The sequence below is a fragment of the Mauremys reevesii genome, linkage group 20 (genome assembly GCF_016161935.1).
Source record: "Mauremys reevesii isolate NIE-2019 linkage group 20, ASM1616193v1, whole genome shotgun sequence".
Taxonomy (NCBI): Eukaryota; Metazoa; Chordata; order Testudines; family Geoemydidae; genus Mauremys; species Mauremys reevesii.
The window spans coordinates 17,211,518-17,224,693 of NC_052642.1; the positions used below are offsets into that span (position 1 = coordinate 17,211,518).

The 13,176-nt window shown below is 38.8% G+C and overlaps 1 protein-coding gene across 5 annotated transcripts in view; it reads left to right on the forward strand.

Moving 5' to 3' along the window:
* Window positions 1–13,176, forward strand: part of SYNRG (synergin gamma) — a 61,065-nt gene that overhangs the window by 15,444 nt on the left and 32,445 nt on the right. For 3 of the 5 annotated variants that reach the window (XM_039507322.1, XM_039507323.1, XM_039507326.1), the window contains exons 7-12: window positions 709–1,011; window positions 1,979–2,203; window positions 5,465–5,542; window positions 7,771–7,967; window positions 9,036–9,284; window positions 11,290–11,426. In XM_039507322.1, the coding sequence (XP_039363256.1) occupies window positions 709–1,011; window positions 1,979–2,203; window positions 5,465–5,542; window positions 7,771–7,967; window positions 9,036–9,284; window positions 11,290–11,426 (1,189 nt within the window). Of the gene's footprint in view, window positions 1–708; window positions 1,012–1,978; window positions 2,204–5,449; window positions 5,543–7,770; window positions 7,968–9,035; window positions 9,285–11,289; window positions 11,427–13,176 lie in introns of all 5 variants that reach the window. The other 2 variants (XM_039507324.1, XM_039507327.1) reach the window with 2 other exon arrangements.

Below are 13,176 nucleotides of genomic sequence, written 5' to 3' on the forward strand. Positions count from 1 at the left end.
GTCTGAACTTGAAACACCTTAAAGGCACCTGATTTTCAAAGGATGGGGACATATTGAGGTGTTTCAAGTTGGGCATCCAAAATCACTACTCACGTTAGAATATCTTGTCCAGTAAGAATGACCTGGTGATTACTTCAAATCTGTTTAATGTACTTTGCATTTAGGTAGCACCTTTCATCTGAGTAACTCCAAGTGCTTTACCAAAGTCAATATCAGCCCTATTTCATAGATCGGGACACTGAGCAAAAAGAGGGTTTAGTGATTTGCCTAAAGTGTAACAACAAATTACTGTCAGAGTTGAGAAAAGAATTCAGATATCTTGAGTCTCAGTCCACTGCTCTAAACACAGGAGCACGGGTTACATTTGTTTTAAATTTCCTTAATATAAGAGGTGGGGAAACCTTAATACAGACTGTGGAAGTATCAAGTTTCAACCCAACTGGCCAGGTTATAAAAATCTGGAAGAGGGAGTTTATAGCGGAAAAAGGCAGCTGAAATTTACCTTGCATTAGTGTGGTCGATTGATAGAATGGTAAATATTCTCATTATTTTCGTCAAATAGTTCTGCATATACTTCTGACTTTTCCCAACCTCTGTTTTTTACATTTAATAATTGCCATTTTTGGAAATTGTTTCCCCTACCTTTCCACCCAACCAAGTTTCTTTACCTCATTGCCTTCCATTGCGTGTGTTCATTCCATTTTACAGATCACCCTACGCCATCACATTCTACTGTATCTGTCTCCCAACCCTCTGCTTTTCTTGATGATGAAGAATTTAGTGACTTTATACAAGGGTCTGTTGAAACCCCACCGTTGGTGCCTCAGTCCTCTTTCCAGGCTTTTCAGTCTTACCACCCTACCACCCAGGCTCGGCAACTGCTTTCAGAAAAGGCTGTAGTCAAACCTCTGCCTTCAGCCCAGATTCCAGTATCTTCCATCCTGCATGATACCATTGGGCAGGTTCCTTATTTCTCTACCTCTGCATCTTCGCACAAAACCCATAAAACAGGTAACCCATTCTATCTTCGTTAGCTCTACAATTGGAGATAGTATGTACATGGAAGCACTGCCTACCTCGCTTCAACACTCCCTTATGTAATCCACAATTACATACTGGTAAATGACAAATGGATACATTGAAATAAGTTTGTTGTATTAATTCCTAATAAAATTCTGCTCATGGTGGGCGGGGGGTGTGTGTGTGTGGAAATTGGCACACTTAGCAGATGATTTAAGATCATTCTTGTACCAAAACCTTTCTATAATTTGGGATGGCAGCGTTCTGAACTAGAGGGGGAAATAATTGATATCGATCCCACAATTCCTTCTCCCCTAGCCCGAGACAGGTGGCTACGTTCTTGCACATGTAAGTGGAGAATTTGTGTGTGCCCAAGGGAAGTTAAGTAGGATGCATGTGACTCTTCATTATAAACAGCTACGTCTAAAGCCTCTTGTGTGCCATCTCCTTTATTCATAAGAGGCCGAAGTGCAGGGGAAAAATAGAGGCGAGATATGGGCATAAACGTAGACCTTGTTATACCAATGTGGAGCTTGACTTCACAGTACCCTCTCTGGGCTGATCCAATCGATGTAAAGTTTCCCACAGACGTCAGTGGGCATTGAATCAGGCCATTAGCCCTTATTCCTGCTACTAGTCAGGAGTGACTAGATGGCTGTGCAGCAATAAGTGTATTTCCTGTTCTGCTCATTACAAGCATAAGAAAAAAAGTACATTGCCAACCCCCTATGCTGGGCAGGCTCAAGGTCTAGTAGAAGATGCTTGACCTGAATTGCATTGGTGTCCTGAGTGAACACAGACAGTGCTCTGGAGAATCAGCCATCAGTCATATTACTTGGTACCGTTAAGTATGACTTGACCCATCTTTCCCTTGAGGGAGTGGGATGATGATTTGGGGGGAGAATACGTACAAAGGTGATTAACCAAATAAAAGTAATTCCTCCTGCTGTTTGTCTAGGCCATTCCTTGGAGGACTCGCTCTTAATTTATGATTTAAGTGCATCTGGACAGGAGCAAACCAAACTTAAAACATCTGAAATTGAACATAAAGCCTCAGCCGCAAGCCAGGTTCATCCCAGTGTAACCGTGAATAACGGGAATGCTGTAGGTGGGCTTGTAAGTGGTACCACCGCTGCAGAGGTGTACAAGGCTTCACAACAAAACATAGCAGTTGAAGAGTGTGGTGAGCAAATGAAACATTTGACAAAGTGTAAATCTGACAGAATGCAGCTTGAATGCTAACATCTTACACACTAATTCTACGGCAAATGCTGCATTATTTTGCTCTGAATGCCTGCTTCAATAACATGCAATGCCTCTCGCTCCTGACTGCAAGTAACACATACATGAATTTATGCTGAATCCTTTCCACCATGTATATACTATAAACATTTTAACAAGTTTCTCTAAACAGATTCTCTGCTGTTTTAAAATATTGTCTTATTTCAACAAAACCTATTTGTTTGTGTATGCTTTGTATTTTTTTATTAATTTGGGTGACATGGGGGAGGGTATGGACCCAAAAAAACCCACATGAGAAACTTACTACTGAAGAATGGGTCTTCAACCAACTGCTGAAGGGGGAAATGTTCTAGTTAAGCTAAATCATTTGTCTGGGCAATATTATACTATATACTATAGCCATTAGCCTGGCATGTTTTTTTTTTTTTGTTTTTTTTTTTAAAGCCTGTTTTGTAAAAGTCAAAACTTCACAAGCTGGACCAGATACAAATGCAATTCTACGTCAATACTTTGACAGTACAGTATTAACTAAGCAGGTTCTTGTTGTAGATGTGATTTTAGTATTGTTGACTATGGAGCAAACTACAGAGAACTTTAACTGTTGAACCAAAACAGATTAAAGGTGTTGGTATGTTTTGATACTGCTCTAAAGTTATGCTTGGTGACAGCCTCAGATATTGAACTCCAAGGTGTTCAAATATGGGGAGACATGGACATAGCTTTGCACGGCCTCCGTTCTTGAAACACAGGTCAATTTTAAAAAATATATAGATAATTAAATTTAAAAATTCAAGTTGGCACTTTCTTAAAGGATTGTGGTGTCTTGCCAGTACTTTAGTTCAATTAATTTTTCTATATGCCACCTTGATTGCTGTTTGATGACATTGCTCTTAATAGTTGGGACCTCACCAATGGGCAAAAAAACCCCACACCCACCAGTTACTGGTTACAAGATAAAATTAAATCGCTCTGTTTTCAGATAATGCTTTTTAGTAGCTCAAGTTATCCATTTACTCTGTAATTTGAAATAAAATACAATTGTAATGCACATTGTGAAATAAGAGCTGTTATTTGTTTACAATTAATGTAAAGTAGTGATATTGTGTCTCTTGTACAAACTTGGCACACTCTAGTTAGCTGCAAAGATTAAAATGGTAGCGGAAAAGAGATATTGAGACAAAGAAGGAAGAAAAGGTATTTCTGGATGATCTGAGAATCAATGGAAAGTTCATGAGGCAGGAATGCAGTCCAGAAAATAGGAGCTGCAGAAAGGGAAGATTATGGCACCAACAGCTAAGACTTGTGTGAAAGGAGAGGAGTTACTACTAGAGTCAGGAATTTCATAGGTAAGAATAGAACCCATGACAGGAAGGAGCCAAAGATGCCTGCTTTGATATGGACTCTGCTTAAGAGGATGGAATGATTCAACATGGCCAAGTTTAGTGAGGTGGGAGAAGGAGGCTCTGTTTCAGAAAAGCAGAAGCTAGCTAAACATAGAAGAACACTTCTGTTCTGTAGCCCAAGTAGAAACCCTCATTGAAAACAGTCCAGGATATTGTTAAAGGATTTGAAGAATGAGTGCAACCATTCCAAGTACTTTGAGGGAGGTAGGGTTAGCAGTAATATGGTGATATTGGGGACAAGGGAATCATCCCAAGAAGTTCCTGGACGGTGCAAACTTCAGAGAATTGGAAGTTACTAAGAGGTAAATCAATCCATTGTAATGTAGGAATCAAGGGATGGGGAGATGGGAGCAAATGATAGAGGCGAGGAGATTTTTTTAGGGGCGAGATTATATCAGAAATTTCTGGTGGAAGCAAAAATGGAAGGGAAGTAAAAGGAGAGGAGGAGAAAAAGGAGGGAATGCCTAAAGATGAGCTGTTACGGGTGATAGAAAAGTTATAAGTTAGGGTAATCTTAGATTGAAAGAAGAAAGCAAATGCCTCTTACTTGGCTGGGTGAAGAGAATTGCTGGTGTGGAAGAGGGGAGTGACTGTTCTTTGCAGCTTTGGAATTAGGGATAAGTAAAAATTAAACTTTGTGGCTTACTGGGAATCCCTATAGAGTCTGAGGAGATCAAGAACAAATATGGGACATTCATCACTGCTTTTCTCAGTGCATCAGCTCGTATGCACAGAGGCCCACAGCTGGTCTGTAAACCAAGTAGAACTTGAGGTATGAGAGAGCTGAGGATAGGGAAGTGTTGCAGGTAACTGTGTGGGAAAGGGCAGGCAAAGGAGGGAGCAAGCAAAACAGGTTAGAGACGAGCAGGATTTGGGTTCTTCAGAGGGAAGGAAGATCACTTTCTGAGCAGTCAGGTGATGGGACGGAGTAATCTGCTGCAATCAGGCAGTGGTCAGTGTAGGGAAGATTATAAGGAAAAACAAGAAATAAAAGAGCAGGTTTTATTGATCATGATGAAGGAAAGAATGGGTATGAATGGGAAAAGTGGCAGGTTAGAAAAGGAGTCAAAGGACTTGTCACAATGTTGATATAAGTCCAAAGTGAAGATGAAATCTGCTAAAGGGTGAATCAGAACAGGGACTGAGAAGGGTCAAACTTGGTGAAACCAAGCGCGGAAATTAACATAATGTTTGAGTCTGGGGAGTGAAATATTCAAGTTACAGGGGACTGGAGAGGACAGAATGCATTAGAGTTCTGCAGTGACAACAACAGCAATGCCACCTCCCTGAGCTGATGACTAGATAGGATAAGGAGGTGAGGGGATGGGTCTAACAGGGCAAGCCAGCCTGACAGAAGATGTTAATGGCTTTTACCATGAGGGGTTCACCTGTGAAACACAGAGTATATGTCCTAAACTTGTTTCAGTGTGATTAAATTAAATTATTCCCCAAATAGCCTTAATATTCTGCCCATCAAATTTATGTAAATAGGCATGGCAGAACCACTGCTATTTATGAAATGTTTGGAATTGATGGGACTTGTGTTCCTGATCAAACAGATATGTTTGGAAAATGAGTGGCTCTTTATTTCATCATGTGCATTTAATTGTATTTTTGTTGCTGTTTCAGGTCATTTTGTAGCAGTATCAGTTTTGGTTTCTCATGTAGCCAGATGATTCCATGTCTGAAACGGGCTGGCTGAAATACCAAAAACTCTGTCACAGACGTTTTCCTATTTTGAATCTCTATACCCCTAATATGATTCTCGTCTCCCTTTTTAATATATTGCATACCTTTAGGTGTTGGAGTATTCCCTTCCCAAGATCCAATCCAGCAAATGATGCCACCTTGGATTTACAATGAAAGCTTGGCTCCAGGTAAAATATTCTGCTAAAACATCATTTAAAGAAAAAAGTATAAAAATCCTTACACTTCAGTGTTGCTTAATGTCTTACCCAAACCAGTATTTTTTTCATCTACAATAAAAACTTTCCAAATCCCTAAACTTTGTCAGGTTTGATACAGAAGCTTTCCAGTACCGTAGTTTTTGTTCCAAGTTCATGTTGGCTTGAGTCAGAGGTTCTGTGGCTCTGACAGTGAGGAATACCAGTTTGTGTATGAGTATTTAAGACTGATGGTGTCCCCTTTGTTCTTACTCAGTACTGTTCATACTATCACAAGTCAGGTTTCACCATAGAATCAGAAAATACATTATTAGATTTTAAGACCAGAAGGGATTATGATGACAATCTTCTTTGACTTCCTACACAACACAGGCAAAAGACCTATCAGGTCATCTTGTCCTGTCCCCTGCCATTAGAGATGTTGTTGTTGAGTGTGACTATGAATGGTTACACTTCCCCAAGTGCATGTCAGCATGCGATGTTTAAATGCAATACACACTTAACTTTGTTATTATTTACTGAAGGTAGCCATCATACTTGCAGTCACTGATGTTTGTGTCTTAAATTTAGTATTAAACTTCAGCTGACTAATGTCAACATATATTTCTTTGAGTAGAAGCAGGAAGAACAACTTATGAATTTCTCGATCACTAATTTAATTTGTAAAGCAAGTTTTTTAATCACTCCTGGGAAAACTAGGTTATTGGTGCTGTTGTCTGAACTATACATGGTATTTCTTAGATCTGGTATAGCAGCAGTGATAATGACCAAGTTCATCTGTTCCAAGTATAGCTTTGGAGAATCATAGACATGGAGGGCTGGAAGGGACCTCAAGGTCCATCCCCCTGTGCTGAGCAGGATTAAGGACACTTAGACCATCACTGACAGGTGTTTGTCTAACTGGTTCTGAAAGACCTCCCAGGATGGGAATTGTGCAACATTCCTAGCTAATCTGTTTCATAGTTTCACAGCTCAATAGTGTTTGTTAGGGCAGTCTTAATTCGTTGCACAAACTGGCAAGCATTCCAAAACATGTTTTTGGATGTCTTACACGTCTTTGGTAGCTTTATCTGCATTCAGAGAAGGCAGAAGCTTCTTCAAACATAGTAAATGTTAAATCTAGAGGTTATAATGATGGCAAATTATCTTAATAGGAATTGCCATTGTTGGTATTACATTTTTATGAGCTGTCTCCTTTCAGTATCTCTTGTAATTAAGCAGGCTCATTTCTTAAGGTTATTTGCCTTATATATGCCAGAAGCATAGTAAACAGAAAATGAAGTGCTGTACTAAATATTGATTAGATTGCACTGAATTTTAACTACATCATGCTGCTCTGGCTATCTTCACACAAGGATTATCCAGAGGCCTCATTACAGAAATATGTAGTGAAATTTATAAAGAGAACTAGTTGTGTTGTATGGATTGTCGGTTTCACTGATTAATTGATTTCCACTTTAATAAAGCAGGTGTCTGTCTTAGAATGTAAGCTTTTCATTCTGTCTAGGTATAGAGAATCTGCTGTGGCATAGGTAATTTTCTTTAGTGCTGGAGGAATAGTCAGAAGTCTTGCTGACTATAACACCCAGAATATGGTGTGAAGTAGCACAGTTAGCTGGCAGAGTTGTCTCCTACATTTCTGAAAAATAACCGCAGTAAGCAACTCGTTTTATTGCTCTGTGTATTGAAACTGAAGGGAATAGGATGTGTTGGCCAGATGGTTTTTGATGTAGTTTGTTCGTTAGAAAATAAATCAGTTAAGACATTGATACTACTAATTATCTTGATTTAGGTGCAGCTTGTTTAATACAGCATGTTATGTTCTCCTTGCAAGGGACTGGAGGATCCTTTTGACAGGCCTCAAGTTAATTGGTAGAGTTGTGCTGGAGTATGCAGCATTTTTATTCATTTTCCATTTTTCTTGGTAACTTGCAAATATCTCTCCCTCTCTCTTTGGGCTTTGTTTGGGGAACTTCTTTTCTCCTTCACCTGCTTGTTTGAATTTGAATGTAGACGTAGAATGAGAAGTTATATTTAGATGAAACTTCTAGTATTATGTGCCAACTTTAACATTGATGCGTAATCAAATTGGTAACGTTCCATGTCAACAATATTACAATATAGTTAGAATAGAAAAATGATCTTAAAATCACTTTAAAATATTTATTTTCATCCGCCAACACTTGTGTTTCCCTCAATAGATTTGTATAAGAAAATTTTAGAAACCACTATGACTCCTACTGGAATAGATACTGCTAAACTCTATCCCATTCTGATGTCATCTGGACTTCCCAGGGAGACCCTTGGACAAATATGGGCCTTAACCAATCGTACCACACCTGGAAAACTTACCAAAGAAGAGCTTTATATTGTCCTGGCTATGATAGCAGTAACTCAGGTACAAGTGACTGAGACAGACTTTTGGGGGAATGAAAAAGGGTCTAACCTCCTCTTGATTAACTGTCACTGACTTTTGTAACGTCCCTGCAGTATGTTGTGTATGGACACGTGCACCTGTATTATACCACACGTTAAATACACTGAATGAATCCTGGCAAAACTCCCATTCACTTCAGTGAATCCAGGATGTTACTCTTTGCATTTATAGATATTATTTCTTCTTCAGGACTCCATTTAAGTTTGTATTGGCTTTGGCTTTTCTTTTATGCTGTATAACTATTTAAGAACGTGTGTCTGATGAAGTGGGTATTCACCCATGAAAGCTTATGCTCCAATACATATTTTAGTCTATAAGGTGCCACAGGACTCTTTGTTGCTTTTTACAGATCCAGACTAACATGGCTACCCCTCTGATATTTAGGAAGTGATATGGGCCCCTCCACTAGATTATCTGAGCACCTGGGCAGTGGGTGAATTTGTTAATTTTTTGGACTGTGTAGTCTAGGTTTTTACTTTTGTGTCAGGTTATAGTGTAATGCCATGGCTGTTCCTAGTTTAAGAGAAACTTGTCTAAAATCGCAAAAAACACCATTCAAGTTTTGCAAACTTCACTATGATCAGAAGTTGACAGAAAAGAAATCCAGGAGTACACGAGATGGGACAGTGAAGATAGGCACTGATGTACATTGTTAGAGATGTGGGGGGGAAATTTGCATAGCACCTACCCATGTTTAGTGAGCTCCAGCCAGTGCTAAATTTTGAGCATTCAGATACAATTCTTGTGTGTTTTTTAGTAAGTGACTCAAGTGAGTCTATAGATCCGTATGAGATCTAGCAGTAAACTGTATCAGTTCCAGCATATTGTCTATGTGTAGGTTCACCCTGATCATGTGAAATTCAGTAGCCTTTTTTGTGTGCAAAAGACACAATTGAAGGACTGACTCCATGAATTTTCATAGTTTCAATAAATAAATTAAATTAGTTGAGAAATAAGAGTACAGATGGAGGAAAGTCATTTAAAATGTGTGATGCACGTAGCTATCTCTTTATTTTTCTCCTTGTGCAGAGAGGAGTACCTGCAGTGAGTCCCGATGTTTTAAACCAATTTCCATCTGCTCCTGTCCCTACTTTAAGTGGCTATCCAATTTCATTGCCTGCCACAGTGAATCAACAGCCTATGAGGCCCTCTGGACCGCCAGTCTCCATGCCTCTTAATATTGGACAGGCAGTCATAGGAATTAACATAACTCCACCAGTGGGTGGAGCTGCAGCACAGGTTTCTAGTGGTTTCATGCCATCTTACCCCACAAACCAGGTTAGTGCTGTTTCTATAGCATAATAAATCTGTATTATCATTGCAAGGGAAACTCTGTTTCAAAGCTGCATAATGACAACTGGATTTTAAGTAAACGTTAAAAATGAAACTGAAATCTAGAACATGCCCATTTAAATATGGAAGACCATGCTGTAGCAAGCCTCTTTGATGTTTCAGTCTCTTTCAGGTGTCATTAGAAGAGCTAGACAAATTTCTTCTCCCTTCCTAAGCTCTTGCATCCTGAGAAGGGCCTCTAGTTAGTTCCTTTTTTACAACATTTGAAGTGGAATTACATGTAAACTAAATAAGACCTTTGTTATCTGGTTAGTAAAACAGAAGTGAGACCACAGGGAGAATTGAAAACTGTGTACCAGTGATAGAAAAGATGATCTGGCTAATGCCCACATTTTCTGGAAGCATAAATTGATCTTGGCAATCAGTTTTGCTATTCAAAACTCAATTTGCCCAACATCCACAGCATATTCCTTTTGATGTTTTGCAGCATATACTGATTGATTTTTGCTTCCATAATGTTCTTCCTCTATTCAAAGATGACTTGGCTAAGATCAAGTATAATACATTAATGTCTGGGATGAAGTCCTTTAGTAACAGATGTCTTCCATATCTAGTGAGATCCTAAATACACTTTTTGCTTTTGTGTTGTTGGAAGGGTAGTGTGGAGAACAGAATCCTTGCAATTAGTTCCCATTTAGTTATACAGCTAAAAGCAAGAATATTGCTTCTGATTCAAAGCCAGTAATAATGCAAATCTACTACTCATATAGGATATCAGCAACAGCAAGAAACAGGGCATTTACCTGATATTCTCGTGCTTTCTCTGTTAAACCAGAATTGCCCAAATCTATGGCTCCTGCAAGGCTGGCTGCCTGAGTTGCAAAAATCAAACATCTCTAATAGAGCCATTTGTGCTATGGGGCTCTACTGCTGAGGTGAGATAGGGCTCTGCCTTCTTGCTGCTGATTTCACAGGTCTCCTCCCTGATATTCCATTTTCCTCACTCGCTGACCACTCTGACAGTCTGGAGGTGTCTTTTCTTTCCTTTGCTCCTTCTTTAGAGAGAGGGATTCACTCACTTCTGACATCATGTAGTGTGAGGACATAAACACAGAGGCATGATTTAAGCAGCCGCTGGAGAACTCTCTAATCAGGAAGTTCTGACATTGTTAAGCTCCCTCCTGCAACACATCCTGGTCCTCTCTGTTAATTGTGGACCAAAAACTCTATAACCACTCCATATAAAGTGGACTCTGAAGCACAATTATATGCTTATGGAGTATCCAGGATCCTGATATTTATTTCTGTGGCTAAATTCAGAGGCCTCACATGTTTCTAGACCATTTAATTGAAAAGTAAATTTAACTAGTAGTAGTAACTTATCAAAGGGCTTTACATAGTCATGTGTCTACATCTTGGTTCTTCAGTGGTCTCAGAGAAATTAATTGCTTCTCTCAGTCCATTCTTTCAAGGACAGATGTCCACCCCATCATAATAAAATAACCCTGGGCACCATTGCTGCCCATTTCAGTGCCTTTGCTGAAGGCTCAATGGCTTTGCAGAGTAAACAATCATCTAGCGTTTAGCTGCGGATCTTCCAAAGCAAGGTTGTCATGTTTGTCGGACAGCATGAGGAAGCTTTTACTGCAGATGCTGGTGCTGTGCTTGTTTTATGAATGAATAAAAGATATTTTTTAGAGTTAAGCTTATCTTGTGCCTTTATTCCACATAAATTCACTTTTTATCATAATTATGGAAATTGACAAGATCTTTTGTTTCATGTCCATTCCCCTCAACTGTTTCTTTCAGTAACATTTTGTAGGGCTTTGTCTGCTCCCTTTAACTATTGATTTGTATATTAAGACTTTGCAGTGAAGTATATAGGAAATTTACTGAGTAGGCAAAAATATTCCATATATACTTAAAATGTCAAGGTAATGTGTTTTCTCGTCTTAAATGGGGGTGGGTCTCATGATTTTATGGAATCCAGGTAGTTAAACCAGAAGATGATGACTTCCAGGATTTTCAGGATGCATCCAAGTCTGGCTCACTCGACGAATCTTTCTCCGATTTCCAAGGGGAGGGACCTGGATCCTCCAAAGCAACCAGTTCTCAGCACCGGAGCAGGTGGAGTAGATCTCTGAATTTCTTTTCAGTAACTTAAATATCCCTTTTAAAGCAATTAAATGTTTTCTTCTCTGTCTAACTTTCTAACCCATAATTTCATACCATCACCTGATCTTGACTCTGGCAGTTTCTTTCAGCAGCCATTTCAGAAATCCTAATGGCAGTATATCCAAACTGACATTTAATGTACTATAGATTGCTGACAATTCTTTAGAATTCCATTCATCGTGCTGAGATAAATTGTATATAAAGTTATGAGAATAGGTTTTCAAGTGTTTATTCTGTTGCTGACAAATCATGAGTTCTTTCATACCATGCATTTAGGCTCAAACCTTTACATATAGCAATCCACTCATTCCTGTGCTCTCAGAAGAATGAATTGGGACAGATAAGCTATGTACTTAGCAGTAGCTGCCCTTGTTAAAGGTCTGATCCGGCACCCACTGAAGTACGTAGAAAGCTTCCCATTGAGTTCAGTTGCCTTTGATCAGGCCATAAACACCCAAAATGCATGCAGAGAGGATCACATGCCAAACTGTAGTCTTTTAAAAGGCCATGGCTCTCCAGTGGATGTTTAGTGTTTTGTTTTGTTTTTTGTTTTTTAAGCTCCTCTCATCCTTTCCATTTTGGCCAATTTTTATTTAATACCTGATTTTGAGTTGTGGTGATGGTCTAGAAATCCCATTTAAAGTCTGTTTCATTCAAATTTTAGAGGTCTATTGGCATTATGGTTGCTCAACGCCTCTTCTATTCTGGTGGCCCTTATTTAATTGAGAGAGTAGCATTGCCTCAGTACGGTCACGGGTTAGGCAGTGTGGAGTAGAGAAGTAATCATCCAAAGCTTCCTGATTTTGAGTCTGAATTCTTTCACACAATTCTGACTTTCAATGTCCTGTGATCAAGAAGCCCCAAAATTTTATTTTCTCATACTGTACAGGGAAAAATAATATGCTTCTCCCACCTGCCTAATTTTAATTAATTTTAGGAACAAAACATTTTGTCTGTATGTATTGAACTGGTTGTTTTTATATGTAGATTGGACAGATACTTTCAAGGTGATTACTGGTTGCTTCCTTGACAATGACATCAGAGGAAGATACTAGAATTAATTGTTCAGCGGCAGCATGCGTAAAGTTACAGTCTGAGTCATAGTTTTCATGAAAGGGATTTAATTTTGCTAGTTTAAATCAGTAACACTACATTAATCTGAAGATGCTCCATATTTTATTTAGTCCTTATTTTGTTTTAGGCATAGTTCTGCAATTAATAAAATTATTTTGTTAGGAAGTCTTAGCAAAAGCATTTACAGATCTGTAAGCACAGTTTTGTTTAAAAATTTGTAATTGGAGTTGGAGGGTCATGAGAAATCAGTGTTTTCCACTACAGTAGTTCTCTTTATTCGGTTGTAAAAGCATTCAGTTTTGTACAGAATATTACAATGAACTATAGTCTAATTGCTTATGGAGTTTTATTTTTTTTAAAAAAAGTGTAGTGTACACCAGATTAACTGTTATATTTGTCAAGATTGGATATCGAACGGTCTGTTTCATAGTGATGTGAAATTAAATTATATTGCCATAAACTACATATTTTGACATTGCTCTGTGTCTTATTCTGCAAGCCCCGCCAGCCACCATTAGAATGCACATGCAAGTGCTGGGTTTGTGTGTAGCTTGCAGGCCACTGATAAGGAGATTTAAATGGCTGTGGAAAGATTCTTGCTGTAGGCCAAAGAATGCCATAGAAATTC